Source organism: Lissotriton helveticus, chromosome 11 (genome assembly GCF_964261635.1).
Source record: "Lissotriton helveticus chromosome 11, aLisHel1.1, whole genome shotgun sequence".
In the NCBI taxonomy this organism is placed as follows: domain Eukaryota; kingdom Metazoa; phylum Chordata; class Amphibia; order Caudata; family Salamandridae; genus Lissotriton; species Lissotriton helveticus.
Window position 1 is genome coordinate 44,006,164 of NC_136072.1, and position 26,199 is coordinate 44,032,362.

Sequence of the window (26,199 nt, forward strand, 5' to 3'; positions counted from 1 at the left end):
TGTAGTCTTGCAGACTCATCCAATACTTGTCCCTAAAGGAAAATCTGCTTTAAATACCATCAAAACTATTGTATTGCCATATTTCCCTTGACATAATCTGTGTTTGGTGAAGGGTTTGAGGATGTTGGGTCGTTTCTCATGTGTCAAATGCACCGATAGATAGAAAAATGCTGAATTCTCTACAATTTAGCAGTGATAAAGAAACATTTGACGCTTCAGCTTGCACAGTTCGTCACTTGTGAATTCTATTTCTGCCTTCTCTGACCTCACTTCCTGTACGTTATGCATACACTTACAATTATCAGACATTTTCCTTTACTCTGTTGATGCCTTCAAAGCCAATTATTTTCCAAAATAATTTTCCTCAATCCAGAATAACGCCTCAATTGAAAATACTCTGAAAAAAGAACTCTTTAACTGGTATACCATGACACTCCTGGAGATCTGAAAAGTAGACCAACATTCCTGAAACCTGAAAATGTTAGTCATAATTCAAGGATTCCCTTTCCTTTACATGTTTCCAAGTCTCGTCATTTACTTGAAGATTAGAAGCGTAATATTAACGCCCTCATAACTGAATTCCTCATCTCACCGCCCAAGCAAACCCCCATCGTGCATAAAAATGAGTGAAAAATCTCTCCGCTCTCAACTGCATTCCACACATTATAGACTCTACGTAATCTTTGGGAATAGTGCTGGATAAGAACTTAAACATACAGGATCACAACAACTCATCTACCAAAGGAGCGAACTTCCAACTAGGCATCCTAAGGAAACTAAAACCCTCCCTTCCTCCGGATGACTTCAAATCTGCTGTGCCAAGCGTTAGTCATCTCACAGTTGGAATATGGAAGTTCAACCCTCTGCGGCCTACCGAGATACAGATTAGCCCCTCTGAAGGCATCACTAAATTCTGCGGCTATGCTCATCACAGGCTCTAAGAAAACCAACCACATTTCCCCGTACTTGAAATCTCTAAAGTGGCTTCCATTTGAGGCAAGTATTCAACTAAAACTTGCATGTGTGACTCATAAAGCACTGCATTTGAACACTCCTTTGTACCTTGCAAATAAGCTAGAACTGTCAGGCCATGCGCGTTCCTCAAGGAGCTTCAGTACCTTGCTGCTCATATCTGAGAAATTAAAAAAATGAAAACGTTCAATCGATCCTTCTCAGGTATTGCCCCGAGAATCTGGAACTCTCTACCTGCGGAAACTAGATAAATTTCATCAACATTTTACTTCTAAAAGGAAGTGAAAGCTTCACTGATGAGCACGTTGTTAAGTTAGAAGCTTTTGTCTTACCAGAGTGATCTGGTGGCACCTCCAAGCCGACGGCATGCTCCTCCTCCTTCTTCTTCTATTCTACTCACATGTTCTTCTGTCTTCCTTGTCATGCACCGCTGCTTACTTTGTTAACTGGCAATTTTATGGTCCTAATACCTGCCTCTACTATGTCAGTACGTACATGTTTGTGTAAATCGCTGCTTTTCTCCCATAATTGTCTACATTACGGGTTCCGCAACTTATCTGTAAAGTGCTCTAATACCCTATAGGGTCATGTCCGCGCTATATAAAACCTTTAAAATAAATATTACGGTGATCATTAATTGTCTGAAGGAGATAATCAATTGTTTTTTGCAGAGCTTGCTGAGCTTCCTTTGGTTCGAATAGATTGTTCCTGCAATAAAATAACCACAATTCCAGTGTGTTATCGCAATCTTCGGCACCTACAAATCATTGCACTAGAAAACAACCCTCTCCAGTCTCCCCCTGCACAGGTGAGCTCTTCCTTGGTCAGGGATGGTGAGTGTGTGTTCAGTACTTCTATGGCTGTTCTTTGGTTATCAAACAAATAGTAGGACTCCTGTCAGATAGAGCATCTGTTCACCGTGCAGAAGTGGGTGAGTGATGATACCACAAAGACCATCCAATGCAAAACAAATATATTGCACACTAAACATATTTAGTTTGTTGGGTGCTATTGTTACTTGCAGGGGTAGCCAGTCATTCTAAATCTATTGGAGGGGAATTTGAATTTGACAAGAATAAATGGTATCTTGGTTCACTGTGCTCAGTAGGTATGTTTGTTCAGTTGTGTGTTTTCATAACGTGACATGGACTAGGTGAGGGGTGATTTACTGTCCCATGCTGAAACGTATTATTAAACATTTGTTAGTGTGTTGGCAAAAATCACTTTCAACTTTAGTGGTCCCTTCCTTTTGCATTGCCAGCTGCCGCTCTGACTTGTTACCCTGTGTGGCAGGGGCTGGTACCAGAGCTAGTATGGGCCGTGTTTTAGTGGACTCCTATGCGGACCTCTATCACGTACTACCAAGGGTAAACGTGGGTGGGTCAGATGTGACTGCTTATTTGCAGGTCACTACTGAGGTGTATCTACAGATGGCTCTGGATTGGGGCTAGTATGTGATGTTGGCATGCAAATGATCAATAGCAAGTGAGGGGTGGTATGAGATGACATATGATGTTGGATTTCAGTAGTGAATTGGAGACCCACATACTTGTGTTGGGTTAGAATAGCTTCCCAGACAGGATGTGGGTGCCTGAGCAGGGACATGCTTCAGTGCCTCCAATTTCAAATGAGATGGGGACGTGTTGGGATTAAATGTAAAAGACAGTCTTATTTGGGGATTTTTCCAGTAGTGAATGAGTATGAATTGGCACAACTTAACAAAGGTTTTTATCAGACGAGCGGTGTCTAATGTGCTGTTCAGAACTCCTTCTGGACAAAACTAACAAGTGTTTCAATCAGCATTGGGGTTTCTGTTCTACAGAATGAGTGTCCCCAACATGCTGATATCCAGCCTCTGATTTGTCGTCGGACAGTATGTGGAGGTTGTAGACCGCATGTACCTGCTGTTTTCAAGCATTACAGTTTGGTGAACAGCTGTAGACATCTCGAGTAAAGAATTTGTTGACCATAAATTACCTCTGTGCATTATTTATCTTTCTAGATCTGCATAAAAGGCAAAATTCACATATTTAAGTTCCTCAACATGGAAGCCTGCAAAACTGCCCCTGAGCTACCAGATTTCGACCGAAGACCGTTGGGCTTCGGCTCTTGGTAAGTCTGCTTGAATATCATTGACATTTTGTTTGTTCTTTGTGCGTTGAAGCAACATGAAGATTGTGCTGCCCCTTGTTGTACTTTATTGAGCAGGTACTTTATTTCAGAAATAAAATAAATAATCAGTACGAATGCAACCACTAGTGCATGTAGTTGGATTGTCGGTCTTACTTCTACTGTTTGGTCTGAGGTTTGAGATAGACTTTTGTTCATACTGTTCCACTTAGTGATTGCCATCAGTCTCCAAATGGCACCCGGCTGTTTCTGGTTTAGGCTCCAGTCTTGGTACTGCTACTGTTTTGCAGCTGCAATTCTTCATCTAACCCACTTTGTGACCGCCTTTCCACCCACATTCTGCTGTTTGACACTGACCTGTTTGTCATTTCAGTTGGTAATTTCTTCTTTGCCAGTTTGATCAGTGGTTCTGTGCATTGTCTTCATTGTGCCTCCTTTACTTAGTTGTTGGTTCCATGCTCCCATTTCCACTTGCTCCTGGTGCTAGTTGTGCTCCACCCTGCATCCCCCCCAAATGTGTCAGTTTGATGCTTACTCTCCTCACTGCATACCAAGATGTTTGTGGTTATGGGCACCTGGAAGCATTATGCCCTATAAGGAATAAAATCACTGTAAATGTAACTGCTTGCCCGAGTTTCTTTTCTGCAGTAGTAGTCAATCAGTACCCTTACTTCCAACTTACACATTTAAACATATTCACGTTTATTTCAGTCTTGATCTCCACATTGAATTTTCTTTTTTGGCTGTTTTGTGTGCATTCCATCTCATTTTATTGTGTATTTTCTTTTATATCAAATTTACCTTTAGTCTTTCAGTCTCTGTTTGGGGGACCAGTGTTTCACTCCCTTGTGGTGATATGTAATGAACTCAGGCTGTAGCCTTTCTGGATGAAACTCAGAATTGAATTGCTCAATTTATACCTGTACTTCTTTATTCTGTTTACTGCATTAAAACGTCTATGTAACTCAGTTCAGAAAATCAGTGTTTTAGATTAAGGCATTGATTATGACCTTTGAATTTTTGTTGCATACTGTTTTACTGTAGTTAATACTGAAAAATTACCAGACGTGTAATTTTGATTTATTTATAGATGGCTTTCTTTTTTAAGTTCAACATGTTTTATTTATTTTTATACACATTGGCAAATCTGTTACAGGGTTCGCATCGGTTGTACCAAGCGCAGCTTGTACATCAGTGTACTGAGACATTGTCACGTTTGTTTAGCTAACCCCACATGGCGATAGTTAGAAAAGGAAAAAAAAAAGACAGGCAGTAAAAGACAAAGGAAAGAGGGAAAGAAGTAGGAGACAGGCTAGGAGAGTTACATTTCTTATCAATTACATCTGACATTCTGCGGAGATGTTGACACGCAAGTAGGCCTGTAAGATATCACTGTTCATAGGGGGTACGATACATGAAATTGTACTAGATCATGCCATTAGACTGATGATCTATTCCCTGAAGCCTTGACATAAGCTTCCTTTAAGAGCCCTATAACTGTATGGTGATAAATTGAGAATTAAGGAGGCCTACCACCTGTGGATCATAATTGTTCAGGTGGAAACATTTCTGTATTTGTTTTATCGATCAGGTCTACCCCAAAGTTTTCAAGGGTATTAGGCGCTGTTTCTTCTTTGATGATTTATATAGAAATCAGACTGAACTATTAGAAGAATCCCTGTGCGATTATGCACAGGAGCCCTATCTCATTGGCAACCGTTCTGGTCATTTACCAGTTTACACGACTCGCACAAGCTACACCATACAAGCCAATAATAATGGATCCCTTCCAGTAAAGACATAACACTACATACTCCTCCGGTGCATACGCGTTAAAGAAACACCCACTTAATAATTCTAATAAATACATAGCAGGGAAACTGCATTAAAAACAGTCAAGAAAATAAAATTGTTGAAAGACCGGTTGTTGGCTGCCTGCCCCAACATGAGTAAAAAAACTTGACCAGATGTGTAAAATAACCCAAACAGTTACAGCTGTGATATTCTTTCCCTTGTTAGTTTACTTTTCTCCGTTGATGCAGTTGACTGTGCAGGAGATGCATACAGCGTATTCTAAAGGGTTTGGATTTGGAATTATTTCTTTGTAGTACCTTTTGTCTCTCTATTTTTTATTTTATTTTTATTTGGTGGTACGTCTTTCCCCTTTATAGTACCAGATGTACGCTCCAAAAATCCATGTGTGTGGTTACCATCCTCAGATTATTTTTTCTGCTCTTTGGCCAGAAAGCAAGTGGAGTGCTTAAGAGGAGTTACCGACCAAATGTCAAGCAAAATGTACACAATTAGTGAATAAATCGCAAACCGAAGGACGCTGAGGACTTCAAATAACACCAACAAAAAACGAATCCTGCATCAGGATTACCATCTAAGGAGCACGAGCATGCAGGTGACCTGTGTGCAACGGAGGACCTGGGACAGATGAGGGAGAAGGAGAATACTCCTTTTAGTTTCTCACCAAAGTTCTGTCACAGACTTTACCAGAATGACCCACACAAGGTCTGTAGCCTCTGCCTTCCTAACGATCATAGCAAAGAAGGCTGCAAAGCATGCGCTGAGTTCCAGCCCTGGACCCTGAAAGCACGAGGCAACAAAGGGGGGCACACTAGGCAATGATGCAGTCTGATCAGGAGCCGCTCTTACTATAACTGTTTTTCCACTGACGAGGAGGAAAATGCAGAGGAAACAACTTGACGGAAGGAGAGGGATCCATCGCCAAATGCAGTTTAGTCCATGTTAAAATAAAAGAAACTTTGTGGAAGTTGAAGGCAGAAAATGAAATCCAGTAACCCCTTTAAGCTCGCTGGTAGACCAAGCTGAGATTATGGGACTCAAAGGCCATACAAGCCCCATCAAAGTCAAAACACTTAGGTGACCGAAAGGCGGCAAAAGCAAAGAGCCCCACTGGTCCATACAACCCCTCAGGATCTGGAAAAACACTAAAAGGTGACCAGGGGAGGGAGAAAGAGGAAAAGGATGTATCGGTTGTGAAGAGAAAACCTAGCTGATGTTTAAACAGGTGCTCGAGGTTGACAGAGAAAAGCAACACTTGAAGGACGAAATGGTGTCTCCCTTACCAAAGAAGAAAGCATTTGATGAGTCACTCAAGAGATTTTGAACCCCAGCAAGACCTGTGGAGACCATGACCCAGAAGAAGGGCACACTGAGATGGAGCTCCTAACAACACCAGAACCCCAGTAGGAATAGTAAGGGCTGTTCTATAAGGAATAGGACCAAGGCTAAGAGGCTTCCTTGCAAGAGCTCGAGTCCCACAATGGGGATTGAGAGGACCTCCATGGCAAAAAGCCGGAACGGAAGTGCAATCCTATCTGTTGTCACCTTCACCGTCTGAGGACCTTGCTGTCAACAACACACTCATTTAAAGAGTGACTGCCACCTGGGTGTGGAATGAGAGAAGAGCAAATCAGATTCATATTTTTTACTGGATTCCTTCATGCCATCTGAGACAAAAAAAAAACAATAGTCGCCTATGTTGCTAAGCATCCTGGTGGAAAGAAAGGAAATCTATAGAGAACTAGCTTTCTCCAATGTAGTGGTGAGAGGGTTAAAAAGAAATGTAAATATTTCTCCAATATATCCACCTTCATCAAGGGGAATGCAGTAGCAGACTCCTTTATTGTGACAACAAGGAAAAGGGCACACGCCCACTCACGGGGTCACACTGGACAAGGAGAGTAATAAGGTTGAAAGGGTAGGTCCGAAAAATGAAGGGAGCAGCGGTCATACAGTGGAGGATTGCGAACTCCAAGATACCCCTGTTACGTTGATTTGTGTAGCATACGAATCACCGGCAAGGGTATGCAGGCACTTGAGCAGGTGTGTAGTCATGTGGTCCCCGCTGCATTATTCGAAAGCCAGTTCTTCAGCTTCTTGCGAAGCCGAAGTACTTTTATAGCCACCAGCAAAGGGAAGAAATTGAAGAACACATGCACCGTTCTCCCAAACAATACAGAATTAGGGCAAAAATGATCCTTGACTGAAAGACCATCTCCTACACCATTGAGCACTAGATGCAGCAGAGCCAGCAAATAGGCAGATGTGCACTGGCACAACTGTGAGGAGACACACTGGATTGTTAGTGTCAGAAGTTATACAAGAGGCTTATGCTTATGGGATGAACATGCCTTTCACACAGGACCTTTCCGCCACTGTGCTGGATGAAGCACTGCAACAAATCAAAAAGGACAATGAGGCAGAAAAGCCTATGAGTGTTTTGCAGTTCAGAGAAACTTTCAGACAGATGTGCCCCTCCTGCCAGGAGACCTGCGGGTAGAGGTAGCTTCCAAGCAAACATTCCTTAGACTTTTGTTTCACAGCAGCTAACATGCAAAGCACACCTCGATGGTGGCAATCCCATTAACACTACACAAATCCTTTCTAAGTGGATTTTGAACATTATACAACAGTGATGTTGCATAGAATTCTTACGAGCACTGCTGACCATTCCACTGTGATCTAAAACCCACACCAAAACAGAGCTTACTCACTTGTGGCCAGAAACTGGGAATCTTTTCATAAAGCAAGCTATTGAAAAGATGCCAGAAGGTGAAATCGAGCAATGTGTGTACTCTGTATACTTCCTGCTACTGAAACCGGATCGGACACGAAGACCAATTGTGAACGTGGGACAATTTCGCGGTTTCATAAAAGTTCAGAGATTCAAAATGACCACACTCGAAGCAGTCGCACCTCTTCTGAAGGAGGTTAACTACCTTGCCACAATAGACTACAAAGATGTGCCTTCACCTGCTGCTGAACAGCAAACCGAAGTTCATGAGGTTCGTTTTGAACACACTACATTTTCAGCTAAAAGTGTTTCCATTTGGAATAAAATCTGCACCCAGGGTTTTTACAAAATGTCGAGCAGTGGTAGCAAAGAATTTGAAAATGTAAAGGAACATGAATGCCCCTACCTTGATCGATGGGTTGGCAAAGACGAGCTTGTGAGCGCAATGCCAGAACAGCGCCAGCAGGTTGATGCCAACACTTCACAAACTTCCCTTCACAATAAATCCTCAAAGTCATCACCAAAACCCACAGAACGAGTATGTATTTCTGGGAACTACGGCTCTCCTATTCTGAAGAGAATCCTTGCTTTGACAGCAAACTTGCCTTCACTAGAAAGGGCAATCTCTGAAAGTGAGGACAATGGTGAAGTTAATATACCACTTATTTCCCAGGCCAGGTTACACATGCGGCGAGTCCAAGAATGGCTCCAAAACTAATCTAAACGGGCGACCAGGAGCTGGGAGGATCTAGTGGTTGCCATAGAGATGGTGCAAAAAGAGATGCAATGGTGCAATACAGCAAACATTTCCATAGGCAGACCTTTCAATCAACAACCTACCTCAGTGACCACCACAGTTGCCTCATACACGGGTGAGGAGAACACAAGGTGAAATTGAACATCAAAGAACGTTGAAATCCGGAGGAGGCAACACAACACATAAATGTGTTAGAACTGATGTTTTCCTAACCCTGAAAGCCCTTCACTCACAAGTCATGGGGAAAATGTCACACATATGGATGGACAATAGAACTACAATGTACAGACCGGTAGATGCAAAGACACATGTCCTGTTCAACTGGCCCAAAACATATGGAGATGGGCCTTTCAGAAGGACTTCACTTTAATAATCACAAACCTTCCAGGAGTTCAAAACAAAGAACCAGACAGGCTACGCATGCAAGCAGGAGCATCACAAACTCGCGAGCTAAAGCTAAACATAGTAAAAAATTGTGGAAAATACATTCAGAGAGTTGGGCACTCTGCAGATAGAACTTTTTGCAAACCAGGAAAATGCAAAATGCCCAAACTTTCTATTCAGGTCCCCACTCTGATTCAAAAGGGGATGCTTCAACGATAAACCCAGTTAGGGACATTTGCATATGCTTTTCCCATATGTGGGTTATACAGGTATGGTGCTGAATGGAATGGGGCAGGGTGATGATGATGCCAGTCCATCAGGACTTGCTAACAAGACAGAGGGGCTTGGGGGTCAAGTATGCCACACAGAACCCCCCATCATCTTAGCAGCATAACACCTGAAGACCTTTGATTCACACATCTAGGTCTTCCCCGAAAGATGTATGCACATTTTAGGGGAGGCTAGAAGACATACTACATGAACATGCTACACTGCCCAGTGGAGCAGGCTCATCCTCTGGTGTAATAGGAACTGTCTCTTGGCCAGTAGGACAAATAACGTCGCTATTATTAAATACCTCACTCAACTCTTAGATGAAACCTTTCCTATAGTTCATTTGTAGTACATTTGTCAGCTATAGCAGCTTACACAAGTGACACTATAGGAAAAAGACTTTTTCAAAATACCAGTGATTAAGAGATTCTTAGAAGGAGCCTAGAGAGTGGCACCACTGAGGTTGGCACCCACACCATTGGGAAGCTGAGCTTAGTGTTGGCACAACTGGTTGAACCTATGCACAAAGCCACACTCAAAAACTCAACTTAAAACCTGCCTTTCTGATGGGCATCACATCACTGCATAGAGTTAGCAGACTGCAAGCACTCACAATGCTGGAATCATGCTTACAAATCCAAAAAGACAAAATGGTGGTCAGGATAAACCCACTGTCTTATCCCAATGTGGTCTCCTGCTTCAGAATTAACTGGGCAATCAGCCTTTTTTTAACAGCCAACATCACAGGCAGAAAGGACAGTAAGCACATTGAAAGTCAGAAGAGCACTTGTATATTACTTATCGTACTTAATTCACTTTACACCAGCAACTAAGACCTTTCCATTCACCAAAGGGACCATTGAAAGATGGATAGTCCAGGCAATCCAAGCTTGCTACAGGTCAGCTGGAGTTAGCACTCAGGGTAAAACCAAATGGCCCACTCTACAAAGAAAAAGGGAGCAACGCTGGTGCCAATGTCTACATCAGTGGCATCTCTACAACAGCCATATGTTCCTTGGTACATACCTTCTCCACAAACTATGTATGGAAATACAAGCTAACAGAGAAGCACAGGTTAGGTAGAAAGTTCTAAAACACTTGTTTGCAAATGCAAACTCATCTCAACCCCACTGCCTAGTGAAGGAGAATACTGCAAAAAAATGGATGCACAGTATGTGAATCCAGATAAGAAAAATGCTGCAAAAGTAATTTTGTAACATGAAGGGACACGCCACCAAGTGGCCAGCGATGCAGAAGAGGAAAAATAATAACAGAAAAGGGACTTCAAAGAAACAGTTCCAGGCCCAGCCACCACAAGATTGTGGAGTAATGCACAGCATGTGAATCCAGGAAATTCTTCAAGCGGCCAAACTACTCTTATAAGTTAGTGGTTACTAGGCAAATCATTCTCTTCATAGTTATCCCATGGCTTGCTGCTCTACTGTTGAGGTGGCCAACCATACCTCAAAGCAGTATTCAATTTTCTGATAGTTGTAAGACCCGGATGTCTCCCCATACCGTCTCCAAACATTTCTTTTTGGTCTGTGCTGCCACTACAGACTCTCACAATCAAGCCACCTCAAGACTGTCTTTAAAAAAAACTATCTTTTTACAGAAGTGTGTTCCTCGTATTTGTGTTAACTATTTCTCCTCTCAAGAAAAATGGATTTAGAGAAGATGCTATCCTGGAAAAGGAACGTTACTTTTCTGCAACACTGAAGCATGTGTCATGTTTCCTTAGATAGGTGGGTCTGATTGTTTTCCTGGTCTTTTTGAATATATACAGGATGGAAAGATGTCAGCGTGCATGGCATTATGAGAGTGACCTATCATTGGGCCTGGTTTGAGAAACTCTCTTCCTATGAAGTTAGTTTATCTTCCAAGTTCCCCAAAATCTTAATCAGCTGTCTCTGGGATTGAAAACAAGTGCAATTTGTGGAGATGACCACATTGGAAATCTATTTATTCTGCACTTTTTACACAGATGTAAATGTGTGATTGGTCAATGATGTCAGCTTTGTTGACAATGGTACAGACTGTAAGTAAAAAGCAGCATTTGCTAAGGTTTCATTAATAACAGACGCCACCTTTGACCGAAAGCTACTGCATTTGTTGACCTCAGATGAGGTCTGAATCAAATAAAAAACAAATAGCATTTTGAATATTGACTGAAAGCTACAACATGGACTGGGATACAAAGCTGCAGATACCATGATGCTTTATCCTGCTGCAAGCTTCGGAAGCTGGTTTATAAAGCTTGAAACACTAGAGTAAAGACGGCCGCTAGCCATTGTGAGGCTAAAATCCAGTGACTGGAGGCATTGAGTGGGGCCTTGCACAACTCAGCAAAGCAGAGACGGCATTTCTTAAACTAGGCCTTCCATTGTTTGGGAGCCTTGATGGGACTTTTTGACTCATGATTTGAAGCTATAGGGACAGGAAGAAAGGAGGAGTGCGAGCAATGTGATGGAGGCTTTTGCACTCTTCAGAGCAATAAGCCTTGAACACCAGACAATGCATATATACATATAGGACTCGCCTCAAGCTATAAACGAGCATTGACCAGGCCAATCGGTCTTGCCATTGCTTCTGGCGTTTTGGTTTTGTTGCATCACGGTTTTTGTTTTGGGGAATCTGCTGGGCCTTCATCAATATAAAAAAACATTACCTGAAAGGGAAAAGAAATGTAACTAAAAATGTCTATAGAGTTATCAGTGATGGAACAGTTGTCCTGGCGGCAGAGACTAACTTTAGCCAAAAAATGTACAAACAAGTTTGTGTTCAAGCAAACATTGTCAGGACAAAACCAATAAATACTTTTTTTTTTTAATGGCTGGGAGGCAATCAGTGCACGCTAGTACTGTGTAAACCAGTATAAAGCTGCACATGTTCTCAGACATACTATGGGAAGTGATCTGACTAGATGGACCTGTTTGTCCTCAAAACTGCAGCCACATTACGCAGTTTTATATTACTGAGATGTAAATGCTGATGGTGTTGTGGAAGTGTAAATTGTGAGACATTTTTAAAGCATTCTCGCTGAATCCAGGCTTGGCGTTCACAGAACTTGCAGCCTGAGGCCTCCCATATTTGCCTCCATTAGGCCATTCAGCCAACCTCTCTGCAAAACATGAATGAGCCTCAGGAGCCAGGGATTGTAGGGGAAGCTCTTTTGGGCACAGCCGGCACCTCAGCTGGGGCGTAACGCACACTCTGGCTGGTCCTTAGGGGGCACTGATCACATTTGGGATGTAGGGGAGAATTGATGTGCATTATGCCACTAACCCCAGTCAAACCTATCACCTGCAGAGAAGTGGCTCATGGGAAGATGACGGTGTCCCTACAGTGTCCCTACATAAGCTGTAGGCCTGGCCACAATTCTTCAGTCTGGTTGATATCTGAAGCCTGGTTTGCTTCAAAGCAGTCTTGGTTTTGGCATGGGTGAGTTTAGAGACACTGCTCCCTCAAGCTGGTGTCACTGGAGCCCAGCGCCCCAATCTCTGCTGAGGGATGGAGAAACCACCCCCCTCCACCTCTTGTCTGCTTGGTAGTCCAGTTTTGTGAAGAGTGCAAATCTGTTTCTCTTCTCAACCTCCAATCGGTTGAACTCTTTTTATTGAACTGGAGCACAATCACATTTTTGAGTGTTTTTCCTCCAGTGCCTCTGGCCGGATGCACGTGGGGCTCCCTGAGCCTCTTTGTTAGGTGGCCGTGATGAGGGCAGGGGGGTAGCAGTGCCTCTGGCCGGATGCACATGGGACACCCTGAGGCTCTTTGTTAGGTGGCCGTGATGAAGGCAGGATGGTAGCAGTGCCTCTGGCCGGATGAACGTGGGACACCCTGAGGCTCCTTGTTAGGTGGCCGTGATGAAGGCAGGATGGTAGCAGTGCCTCTGGCTGGATGAACGTGGGACACCCTGAGGCTCCTTGTTAGGTGGCCATGATGAAGGCAGGATGGTAGCAGTGCCTCTGGCTGGATGAACGTGGGCCACCGCGAGGCTCTTTGTTAGGTGCCGTGATGAGGGCAGGGTGGTAGCAGTGCCTCTGGCCGGATGCACATGGGACACCCTGAGGCTCTTTGTTAGGTGCCGTGATGAGGGCAGGGTGGTAGCAGTGCCTCTGGCCGGATGCACATGGGACACCCTGAGGCTCTTTGTTAGGTGCCGTGATGAGGGCAGGGTGGTAGCAGTGCCTCTGGCCGGATGCACATGGGACACCCTGAGGCTCTTTGTTAGGTGCCGTGATGAGGGCAGGGTGGTAGCAGTGCCTCTGGCCGGATGCACATGGGACACCCTGAGGCTCTTTGTTAGGTGCCGTGATGAGGGCAGGGTGGTAGCAGTGCCTCTGGCCGGATGCACATGGGACACCCTGAGGCTCTTTGTTAGGTGGCCGTGATGAAGGCAGGATGGTAGCAGTGCCTCTGGCCGGATGCACATGGGACACCCTGAGGCTCTTTGTTAGGTGCCGTGATGAGGGCAGGGTGGTAGCAGTGCCTCTGGCCGGATGCACATGGGACACCCTGAGGCTCTTTGTTAGGTGGCCGTGATGAAGGCAGGATGGTAGCAGTGCCTCTGGCTGGATGCTCGTGGGCCACCCGAGGCTCTTTGTTAGGTGCCGTGATGAGGGCAGGGTGGTAGCAGTGCCTCTGGCCGGATGCACATGGGACACCCTGAGGCTCTTTGTTAGGTGGCCGTGATGAAGGCAGGATGGTAGCAGTGCCTCTGGCCGGATGCACATGGGACACCCTGAGGCTCTTTGTTAGGTGCCGTGATGAGGGCAGGGTGGTAGCAGTGCCTCTGGCCGGATGCACATGGGACACCCTGAGGCTCTTTGTTAGGTGCCGTGATGAGGGCAGGGTGGTAGCAGTGCCTCTGGCCGGATGCACATGGGACACCCTGAGGCTCTTTGTTAGGTGGCCGTGATGAAGGCAGGATGGTAGCAGTGCCTCTGGCTGGATGCTCGTGGGCCACCCTGAGGCTCTTTGTTAGGTGGCCATGATGAAGGCAGGATGGTAGCAGTGCCTCTGGCCGGATGCACATGGGACACCCTGAGGCTCTTTGTTAGGTGCCGTGATGAGGGCAGGGTGGTAGCAGTGCCTCTGGCCGGATGCACATGGGACACCCTGAGGCTCTTTGTTAGGTGGCCGTGATGAAGGCAGGATGGTAGCAGTGCCTCTGGCTGGATGCTCGTGGGCCACCCGAGGCTCTTTGTTAGGTGGCCGTGATGAGGGCAGGGGGGTGGCAGCATTGCATTTAAGCACAAAGTAACCCCATGTGCAGTGGGAGAAAGGGGGAAGGTTGTGCCCTGCTTTACTGTGCCCATCCCCCTGCTTTCCTCTCTCCTGCCCTCGATCACTCTTGAACCTAGAGACCATACATGCATGAATTGTCGTTTGTACTGACTCTGATTCTGTAAGTAATAAAGCGCTCTGCTGTCACTGTGATAGCCAGAGCTGGTGCCTGCTCTTAAGTACACCTGGCAGGTTTCCACCTGGCTCCAGCCCGCGGCCTCATTTGTCTGAAGTGATAAATCACAGTCCCTCAGATATGCACACACCTTACACATGAGCAACCTGCCCCAGGCTCTGCTTCCCTGGGTAGAGGCCAGTGCTGGGGAAACCCTAGACCCACACAGGCTGAAAGGCTTGAAAGACACTTGCTTTAACTCTCTTCGTTTCTGTAAAACCACCATTTATAGAAATCTGTTTGTATCAGCAGACCTCATCTGTAGCTTGGAGAATGTTAATCAAAGGTGGTGAACTGTTGAATTCCCACGTCGGTCTCTGCTGCCTGCCTGTAAAAGGAGACCCTTCCGTGTTACGGACAGTTTTCAGAAATGTGGTGCATGTGTACTGCAAAATGTATTCTGTGTCTGCGAACAATAGGGCCAGCGCCCTCAAAAATTTAAATTTCCTACTTAAATTGTGAGCAAACCCAGAGAATCACATTTTTCACCTTTTAAGATGGGTTTGGTGCAGCGAGAGTACTTTATGGATGCAATTACTCTTTCAATTACTTTTAGATTAGTCTGTTTTAAAATCTTCTTTTGAATAACCCATAAGGCACTATATTGCCCTATACAGATTCTAAAGCACCATACAAACTGTGCACATGGTGCGGAACAAACTGCCTTTCGATTAGCTAGGATGGGACATAGTACTGAATTTTTATAGTGCAGTTTTGAATATCTAAAGTACCCCAAGTTAGGCAGGGCAGCACAAAAAATTGGAGATGACGCTCTCCTTTAGTACAAGTCATGCGTGTGAGAAGATCTTGGCGTTGTTAACTGCAAAACTGATCCTGCCTTTCATTTTCGACAGAAATTACTTGTATAAGATATATTTTGCATAGGTATAATGTGAATGTGTGTTACTTGCACACAGTTTTCTAGGCTGTGAAATGTGAATTCAAGATGCTATGTTCAGAGGATACAGTCTCTCTCTCCATCGCATACTGTTCCTGTTTCCGAGACACAGCTTCTTTCTGGTTTTCATCCATTGTCTATTACATCATCCATAGTTTGACCCAAGCAATCTGGAGGGTTTTGATGAAGAATCCGAAAAGTTGCTGGTTTAGAACTTCCTCAAGCACTGAGCGGTTGTCCTTTGCCCCTAGCTTAAAATTGTGCTGTCACTGATTTAAGAATTGTGAATCCATAACCTGTCCTGTAGAATTTTTCAGCACTCTGTCACACCAGCATTTTCCTCCTTCCCTTGTACTCTAGTTCCTCCACATTCATTAAAGTCTTTAGTTATGTGGTCATTCACCCATACCCCCTACCGTTGGATTGGATAATCAAACATGTGGGTTCATGTGCAGAGAAGAGACGGTTTGCACTCTTGCATGTTTTCGGAAGGGCCTGGCACATACGTGGAAAAGTACTGAGAATATAATGCTAAGTTAAACTCCTCTTATCTCTGGTTGTGTGGATTTGGGGTGCCTTGCAGATTTGACTTTGCAGGACAGATATGTTGATGAGCAAGAGTGATGCAGCCCTTGTGCCTGTAGACCCTACATACATTATAACCAGTATTCTTTTCTTCTCCACAGTACGGAAGAAACGTACTTGAGCCGTCCATATGGAGCGCTCGACTCTGGCTTCAACAGCGTGGACAGCGGTGACAAACGGTGGTCTGGGAATGAGGTAAATGTTGCCAAGCTAAACATTTTGTCATCGCAGAGTAAGCTGAGCAAAGAGCCAGATGATGTTTGTTGTGAACTAGCAAAAGACTTGATAACAAGCAGATGCGATTGCTCTTGTGATGTTGTTTTCCATCACCTTCCATACCAAGAGAGAATCATAACTTGAAAGTGTCCTCTTCTCAGTGATATCTCTGTAATGTTGTTAAGGGTTGGGATTCTAAGAGCCTGTATGAAGTGGTTCTTTTAGGAGAAATCAAGTTCTTCTCTAGAGGGGAAGTCTTTTTTATGACTTAAGGAAATGGCGATACCAGTATCATTAAGGTTAATTTTTATGATCATTTGTATGTTCCCACATGAATCCCCTGCATCGTATCACAGCGCTGCTTGTTGCTCCAGAGAAACTCAGCTGTTTTGTTTTAGAGTTGTACTACTCCTTCCCTTCTTTGCTGTTAGCCAAAATGAAATGAATGCATCTAACAGAAATAATTCTCAGAGGTCATTCGGATGCTTTCCACAGCACAAGGAGGGCATGGCTCTTGCACCTTCTAGAGTTCAGTATTTGCCTTCTCTCACGTAATACCACAGATCTGGAGGACGCACACCATAAACATCTCTATTATCACACATTAGTCCAGTTCGATAATATCATTCATGTTGGAACAACCCCTCTTCTAAGCTTCCAAAACTATCATTCGGACAGTCTTCTCTTCATTTATCAAATTGTAGCTTTGCATTGAAGAAATCTGTCTTAAAAGCACTCAATCATGTCATCCAGCTTGTTTTATTTTGTCATCAGAACTTCTTCAGTGTGATTCCAAATTATCCCTTGCTGTGGAGCATCCTACAAATAGATTTGTAGTGCAATTCTGGCTAATTCCTCATTGTTTTCACAATCTCCACTCAAGTGTTGGAAAATCTAGAAGCCCAAAAACACACCTTGGAAGCTTTCTTAAAGCGATGTTCCTTTCATCACCATTCCAAATATTATTCTTAACTCCTGTCTGTGATTCAAAGCGGGTTAAAAATGTCCATATTCATTCCAAATGAACGGATGGATGTTATCAACATCATTGGTTGCCATCCAGGTCTGAATTCTGAGAGAATGCAGCCTCTCAATATATTCTAGATGAAAGATCTTCTTTGGCAGCAAGGAGCGAACGGTCCTGACTCGAACCTGTATGTGCTCTCTCTTCACACTTGCAGTTTAAGATCTAAGCAAATTGATATTTGGCAAAAGTGGTGTGTTGGCAGCTAGACACCCTTTCTGTGAAGTTGGTCTTTCCTTGACCTGCTTTGTTTTAAGTGTCTTAGGTATTTTCTTTTCATGGATTCAGTACTTGCTTAATGTTGCTGTCTCATTGACCAATGAGTGATAAACTAGGAACAATGAATCTGACCTGGAGCTGTTTCTGTTTTGCATGCGTCTTGTGGGCAAAGTTCTCTGCTAGGCCCCCTTGTGCTGCTCTCTTAAATGATCTCATGAAAGCGTTCCTTCAACACTTTTTCTTCTGTGTAGGATTTGAATTTGGAGTGATGTTTGAAACCATGTATTCTTTCTGCGGCTGCTTACTTTGGAGATTGTTTTGGGTGGGAGCTTATCTACTTGTAGGTTTGGGGAGCTACAGGTGCATTGCTCTGGTTGCACCTACTTTGACCCATCTCAAGTAAACTCGTTTGTAGGGTTGTTACTTCCTTCTTCCCAAATGTGGTATCTCAACTCTGTTTATCACTGAAGAATTAATTGCCCTATTGTTCCCTCATTCCGCAACGGTAGGGTAGCAGTTGCACATATTAAATGCAATGAAAGCCTCACACCTGAATGTCAAATAACCCCTCCTGGGACAGCAACAGCTAATTCTGGATTGCCAGTTGAAACCCCTGGGACAACCCTTTCTACCTCTAGCCTCAGCAGCCACGGTTGCTCCAGCAGTAGAAAGTACATTCTTGGAACCTTGTTGACTTTCTTCAGGTTTTGGTCCTTACCTTTCCACCATTTATTTTTAGCAAAGCATTGGAAGCCGTTGAGGGATAAGGGTGGGACAAAAGTAACCCAGTTATGGGTTTAGGTCAAATTGTGCATGATTTAGCTCTTGCCACCTCTGAGATTTTGGTTAATTGAAATACATAGCTTTAAAGGCTCAATGGAATATTACATAAACACAAAGTAGGTGGGGTGTCCTGTAGCGCCATAGGAACCTCATTTTGTGACATCTGTCTGGTAATGCATCCTTTCAGGTGGAGCCCTTCTGTGAGGTGGCTTAGTTATACTTACACAACAAAGTGTCGGGTTCACCCCTGTGATCACTGATATATGGGAGGAGGAATAAGGAGGACAGCACAGTGGTAAAAAAGTGCATGAAATTTCATTAGTGCATACATTGAGTCAGAACTTAAAAACAAGTAATCCTTGAAACAATCTCTTGACAAACACCTGCAAAGTTTTTTTTTAAATCTTTGTTTATCAGCTATATCATAAAACAGTGTAGCCATCTCCAATTGTGCACTTTCTAAACAGTGGGATGCCACACAAGAAGATACAGTAATTTAGCAGAATGAAGCTAATATGTCAGCCCCATAACCGTTTCCTCCACTAATCTGTCTGTTGCTTAAATGCGTCTTTTTGCAATTGGTAGTGTATACAAAAACACCAACTTTAGACTCCTGTGTGTGATCTGCATCACCTGGCTCGGGAGTTTTTGCTTGCAAGGTAACTTGTCAGAGACCCCCAGATATCTTTGGGCTGAGACGTCCTGGGCAGCAATGTACTATACAAAGCACACGTATCTACAGCCAAACATGCTACGAACGGAACATGTGACTTGCCCTGTTTGCATCTGTTCGTAACATGTAGTGCTTTAGATTACCCAGAGTCTTGTTGCAGATCTCTGTAATATTAGCATAATTACTCTTACACACCATTCTCATGGTCACCACTTTTTGCTATTCACCATTCCATACCTATGGGCAAAAAGCAATTTAACAGTGGAGTTGGTGATCATTCGAATTGCCAACTGAGGGACAAGTCACATGGTATCTTGTGACTCGAAAAGACTTCGAACAAAAACACATTTCAACATCCGAGCCCAACAGTAGGTGGCAGGAGTATGCAGAGCATGAGAATCTACAGCACTAGAAGCTAGAAACGCATGCTAATAGAGTTTGTAACACACCCTCACTCAGTCACTCTCACACTTACTTTACTTGGGGGGTTTCCATGCCCCTTCTTTTTTATTTATATCTGAAATTGACATCTTTGCTTTAGCGATAGAGCCCTCTAGAGCAGGACAGACCTGGAAGTTCTTATAAAGGTCAGATCGGGCCATATCAAAGTCCACTTGAAAGTCATCAAATGATTGATTGATGATTGATGATTCCTCCTGAGGCACAGCCGGGAGTGTTTGTTTTTTGTGTATCTGATATGTTTTTAACTTGGAAAAATTGTTTTTTAATTATCACTCACCCCCTACCTGTCACACGACTGCTGTGTGCAGGGACCTGCTTCTCACACTGAAACGAGCGTTGGGAAAGGCGGAATCGCCGCTTTTGAGAAACTCCATTATCCTCACACGGAGTAGGACAGGCCCACTACGAGGCCACATCCCCCCTGTATTCCTGACCTATAAAGATGTGCATGTTCAGGAAGCGCAGCGGACGAGCGCAAGCGGGCGCGACGAATGCGCGCCGAAGGCGCGCATAAGGCAAGCTCGTCTGCGCTCGTCCGCGCCGAGTCCGGGCCCAGGGCTACCCCCCCTATATCGCAAGTATCAGAGCACAGATACTATAGCACCGAAGCCCTCCACAGCCTGAGACCCGCTGCCAACATTTGTTCGCGGCATTCCTACCACGCCGACGCCCTGCCACCTGTCTGCCCTATTTGCCATACCCCATTGAACAATAAACCTAACCGGGAACTTATTCACGACTACCGCATGTTCCTACTGAATTGCCGCTCCCTGCCAAAACACTGCGCCGAAATGGCATTGTTAATAGAGGAACATAATCCAGATATTCTGTTCCTGACGGAAACCTGGCTGACATCTGAGTCCGACCCTGCGGTTGTAAATGCCCTCCCTACAGGTTTCCAAATCTGTCGGCTTGACCGACCCAAAGGGAGAGGAGGAGGTCTGGCAATTATTTACAAAGACCACTATCACTGTAGAGTTATTCCGGAAAACATCCCGGACTGTGAGAGTCTTGCCTTTAATATCGAACTCTCATCCACCAGTTGTTTCTCAGGTACTCTTGTCTACCGCCCTCCTGGCCCCTCAAAGCAGTTCCATTGTAACCTACCATCTAATATGGCCGAACGAATCAGCACTACATCTAACCTCACTCTGCTTGGAGATCTCAATTTGCATTTTGACTCTCCACTGGACCATATAGCTGTTATCTTAGCAGAGGATCTAGCAGCCCTGCAACTTACCCAGCGTGTTACCACCCCCACCCACGTAAAGGGTCACTTGTTGGACCCTGTTTTTAGCAACTGTCCTGATCTCCAAGTCGGCCCACCTATTCCGTTGCCATGGACTGACCATTTTTTGGTTCCATTCAGCTGGACCACGGTCAAACCTCCATTGACGGTACCCACCAGCAAGGTCATGCGAGCTTGGTCTCGCCTCGCAGTGGATAACTGGGCTACCGAACTTGTTAACACCGTACCCCATGATCACGAGGATCCTGGCCTAGCCAACCAGGCCTACGTCAACTGGATCACGCAAACCTTAGATATCATACTCCCTATAAGGAAGATTACACTGAAACGGCCCCAAAAAACAGCCCCCTGGTATATGGACTCCCTTAGGGATAAGAAACGTCTATGTAGAAGACTGGAAAGACGTTGGCGCTTGGATTATACGGCGGAAAAAAAATCCCACTACTGCGAATCCCTCAAAGAATACAAAATACAATTAAAAACAGCCCAGGCCACATATTTCTCCGACAGAATAGTGATGGCCAAATCAAAACCAAAGGAGATCTTTCACATTATAAAACAGTTAACGAAGCCCCCCCCTGCCGTGCAGGTTGAAAAGCCCACTACCCACTGTAACAATGTTGCTGAGTTCTTTTACCAAAAAGTTAATACCATCTACTCAGCCTTTCCCCCCTTGTCAAAAACAGCACCTCCCCTGTCTATTCCGACAAATCCACAGCACTTCACTCCCCCCAATCCTCCCAACCCACTTTGACTCACTTCCCCTTACTGGATCTCATAACTCTGGAATCCCTAGCAAAGAGAGTCAAATCCGGGTCTCCTGATGACCCAGCACCGCCAGATATAATATTGGCCGCCTCTCAGGTCACCCTACCTATAATTAGGGCAGTACTAAATGCGTCAATCATCTCTGGCACAGTCCCGGCAGCCTGGAAGCAGGCCAAGGTCAGAGCTCTACTGAAAAAACCTACTCTAGACCCAACTGACCTGGCCAATTATCGACCCATCTCCCTGCTACCCTGGGTGAGCAAAATCTTAGAGAAGCATGTAAACCATCACCTAGTAAACTTTCTGGAGAGTTTCCACCTACTAGACCCCACACAGACGGGCTTTAGACCGAAACATGGGACTGAGACCGCCCTCCTCATGGTCACCGAGGAAGCAAGAACAATTCTGGATCAAGGAGGATCAGTGGCAATGATCCTCCTTGACCTAAGCGCAGCGTTCGATACGGTCAGCCATGACACTCTGCTGCACCGTATGTCCTGTGCTGGGATCAAGGACAAAGCCTGGCTATGGTTTAAGTCCTTTCTAGAGGACAGATCCTTTAGAGTCTTCGAAGGTGAGTCCATCTCTTCAAGCAGACCTTTGAAGTGTGGAGTCCCCCAGGGTTCCTCTCTGAGCCCTGCACTTTTCAATCTATACATGAGGCCACTGGCTGAGGTCGTCCGCCCTTTCGGGATTAAGATCATCTCGTATGCGGACGACACGCAGCTGGTGGTCTCACTGACGCAGGATGATATCCTTCCTGCGTCAGGCGGGCTCAGAGAGTGCCTTGAAGAGGTGAAGACCTGGATGTCCTCTTCATCCCTCAAGTTGAACGGGGACAAGACGGAGCTGATGCTCCTAGGCCCCCCGGATCTTCGACTTCACACTGCCCTATGGCCCCCGTGTCTGGGCCCTCCACCATCTCCCAAAGACAACATTAAGAGCCTCGGAGTTTGGCTGGACAGATCCCTTTCGTTCAACACACAGGTCACGAAACTGTCAGCCACTTGTTTCGGCATCATACGGATGTTAAAGAAAATCTTTCCTGTCCTCCCTATGGAGGCCAAACAGGCGGCTATACAAGGGCTTATACAATCTCGCCTTGATTTTAATAATGTCCTTTATCTCGGCGCCCCAGATTACATCCTGCGCAGGCTGCAGACAGTACAGAACTGCGCAGCCCGCTTACTGCTGGAGATCCCCCGTAGACACCCAGTAAGGGCCGGACTGGTCAGCCTTCATTGGCTACCAGTTCGCCAAAGAATTCTTTTTAAGGCAATGTGCATTGCCCATCAAGCATTCTGGGACACTGGACCAATCATTACTCGTAACCTAGTCACTCACTACACCCCCAACAGAAGTCTCCGTTCCAGCCAGACCTTTCTAGCCGTGACCCCTAGAATAAAAAGATCTAGGTCTGGCGGTAGGACCTTCGCCCATAATGCCTCCAGGACTTGGAACGCTCTGCCACTTCACCTAAGAGCCAATTCCAACCTTACCTCATTCCGCAAACAACTTAAAACCTTCCTCTTTAACTCACCCATTTAACCCCGTTCCCCTCTGTGCTTCCGGATGGTTCTGGTTATCATTAGCGCTTGTATGCCTCAGGGCAACAATTCGCGCTTTACAAATACAAATACAATTACAATTACAATTACAATTTCATTTCTCCTCCCTGTCAGGGTGCCCAGATTTTGATATGTCAATTTTGTCCTGTTCTTATATACTTACGTTCTCGAGACCTCCCTGAGCAGCGTCTGACCTTTAAAAGAGTTCCCCTTGTTAATCTCTTTTCCGCCCAAACAATATTGCCTCCTGTATCCTCAACTTCATAACTGTAGTTTTTGAATTTGGTAGATTTCCAGTTATCTTTTCACCAACAAATGATGCAGTGACCACTGGTAGCCCTACCTGTGGCTGTATTAAAATCTCTTGCTCGTGCAATAACTGACTTAAAGAGTACTATACGTAAGGTCTTTGTTCCTCAGAGAAATCTCTTTAATACATTATACAACTTTTTTAAGTAGGACTCTGACCCAGTATAAATATACAGAAATTCTGGCATTGATCATATTGAACAAGGAAGCGTTTTCAAGAAGGGAAAGTGTCAGCTTTCTCTAATTCACAATATTATCCCTAATGTGGTTTATTGGTCTGAAAGGTTATGTTATTTGAAGTGTTAATGAATTGTGGTATTGTTGATGCCCAGATTTCTGGAGCCTTTCTCATCCTTATGTAAGCGATAACCTGCACTTGAGCCAATGGATATGGAAGACGTTGGACTAGTTGCAGTTTATACTGTCTGAATTGAATAAACAGCAGCCTGAGTATTGTGTATCACAGATTCGCTCACTATAAATGGACAGGATCTTCCTAGAGCAATAAACATGCTTCTCTCCATCCTTCCGCTGCATCCTTTGACCCAGAGTGTCATGATTCCTTTCTTTAACAAAAACTTTTCTTGAATCTTGTCTCTTTCAAACCTTCAAACTGTATTTTGAATAAAGAAGCTGTGTGTGCATGGATATTTTGCAGAATGCTGGTAGACCTCACCGTCTTCTACTCGGGTGCCGGCTCCCTTTATTTTAAACGATTGCAGCTTTTGATAATCAACTGCCCTGTTTTGCAGTCCAGTTGTTTGTCGAGCCACTTAGGATTTTATTAAAGGCAAATGCACATATATAAATGTATTCCTTTCTCCTCTCAATAAAGCCTACAGATGAATTCTCAGACTATCCCCAGCGCGTCGCAGAAGCTGCAAAAGATCAGAGACTCCGGCGAGAGAGCCAGTACTTGGATAGCAGAGGGAGTGTGCACCTCACCAATGGGGCAGGTAAATTCTGCAGCTGTTTGTTTATTGATAAAAAATATCAAGAAATCTGAGTTTTAAAAATGGTCATGTGTGGCTGAATGCAGTCTTTTGTATTTTTGCGAAGAGAGGAAATTCTAGTAATGTTTTTACTTCAAAGTCAGTGGGTCCATTTTGCTTCATGGAAGTCTAGTAATTTCATGTGTACGCTTGAAAATATTATTTATTTAAAGTTTTATATAGTGCGAACAAGACCCTTTCGGGTGACCGCGCTTTACAGAAGTGTACAAAAATATGGGATAGAACAGCAAGACATATAGTTACAATATATAATAATACACTATATACAAAAATAGATGTGTAAGACTAGGCAGTAATATACTTGTACATAAGGTAAACAGAGAGATAGGAGTGCATAGACTAGCATACGTCCAGGCCCGAGCATATTCCAGCGTGATAACTGGCAACAAACTGATATCACAAGGAGATGGAGGAGAGTTCTCAATGTAGGAGGAATTTGTTGGATAGGAAAATATTTACTTCCTTCCTGAAGATGTATGTGGATGAGTTGCATCTGATCTTGGGAGATAGTCAGCTGCATATTTTTGTTGCATTTCCGGAGAAGAATCAGGTGTATGTTTTCTTTTTCTGTAATTTGTGTGCCTTAAGAAGTAGGGAGCTAGTGGTTCCAGGAGATCTGCTTACACCTAATAGGGTCAGGTAGGATGGGGTATTATGGAGCAGCACTTTTGAGGGTCATACCAGCTATTTGAAATACATCTTGGCCTTGAAGGGTTATCATTTCAGTGATTGAAGGTCATGGTGACATCACCACTTTTTTTTGTTCCAGTAATGAGTCTAGCTACTGTAGTCAATGTAACCGCCAGCTGTACAAGTGAGGATTTTGGGAGGATTTTCTTCTGTAGATGAAGAAATATATTGGACAAATGGCTCTAGCTCTTTGGGAAATGTTCTTCATCTATTGCACAGTTACCATTGTGAGGCATATTTAGCTAGCTTCTCATTTGATTAAATGTCTTAACAAATTTGGTTCATTTGATGGTCTTTATTTAGGAACTGTGGAACGCGTTGTTGTGGCCCTAGCTAAATCCATTCCATAATTCAGAGGCACCCTCTTTTTAGTTTTATTTTGCTACATGAAAAAACATATTTCTTTCTCATGTTTTGCATGCATTATTTCTTAAGTAGTTTATTAGAAAAGTGAATTTTTTGTTCTTGGTGTCAACAAGTGTGTGTCTGTGTTAAACCTCCTGTATAGCTTGACTCGAGCCCCATGGATCAACACTCTGCGTGTATTGTTGTTTGTTTTTCTTCCGTCAGGTCAGTCAAAATAGACACAAAATGCTGAAAATCTTCGTTAGGGACCACGACTAGGGACACAACTTCAGCACCTCGGTGTTTATCAATGATTGGATGCTTTCAGCTTAAATGTCTCAATTCTCACATGACTGTGTCGAATGGTGATCTTTATTTTTCTGTTGAGAATCTAAGAATCTATAACTTCCACTAGCTAAAATGCTTTAGAGGGGCGTGGTAGCCAAGCCACCTTGTTTACGTCTTTCCTAATTGTCGTAGATTGATGCCATGGATTTATTAGCACTTCCTGTGTAACTTGTCTACAGTGGGTCCTTATTTAAAACTATTGCAAGAAGTGCACCATATACAAACTCAAAGCACATGCACTTTTCAAATTGAGTACATCTAAGTGTTGTTTTAGTCATACTTCAGAAGTAAGGTAAGTGTGGACTTTGTGAATGAGAATTGTCTTGGGTGTGTTCTTGTTTTGGCATGTTCCTCCCTAGGCCTTGGTTTAATTACCCGAAATCCTGCATTTTTTATAGTAGCAATTATTTTTTCCTCTTCATCCTGCCTCTTTTTCTGCTAAGATCTATAGCACTCCAACACTGGGGTACAGATCTCCGGGGAGAAAAGATAGGACAGGTGATTGAGGTATGTTATTCGGTCT

At 44.2% G+C, this 26,199-nt stretch overlaps 1 protein-coding gene across 8 annotated transcripts in view; it reads left to right on the forward strand.

Moving 5' to 3' along the window:
• LRCH3 (leucine rich repeats and calponin homology domain containing 3) overlaps positions 1 to 26,199 on the forward strand; it is a 366,756-nt gene that overhangs the window by 187,327 nt on the left and 153,230 nt on the right. For all 8 annotated transcript variants that reach the window (XM_078665641.1, XM_078665636.1, XM_078665637.1 and 5 more), the window contains exons 5-8: positions 1,644 to 1,780; positions 2,975 to 3,084; positions 16,111 to 16,204; positions 24,116 to 24,236. In XM_078665641.1, the coding sequence (XP_078521767.1) occupies positions 1,644 to 1,780; positions 2,975 to 3,084; positions 16,111 to 16,204; positions 24,116 to 24,236 (462 nt within the window). The remainder of the gene's footprint in view (positions 1 to 1,643; positions 1,781 to 2,974; positions 3,085 to 16,110; positions 16,205 to 24,115; positions 24,237 to 26,199) is intronic.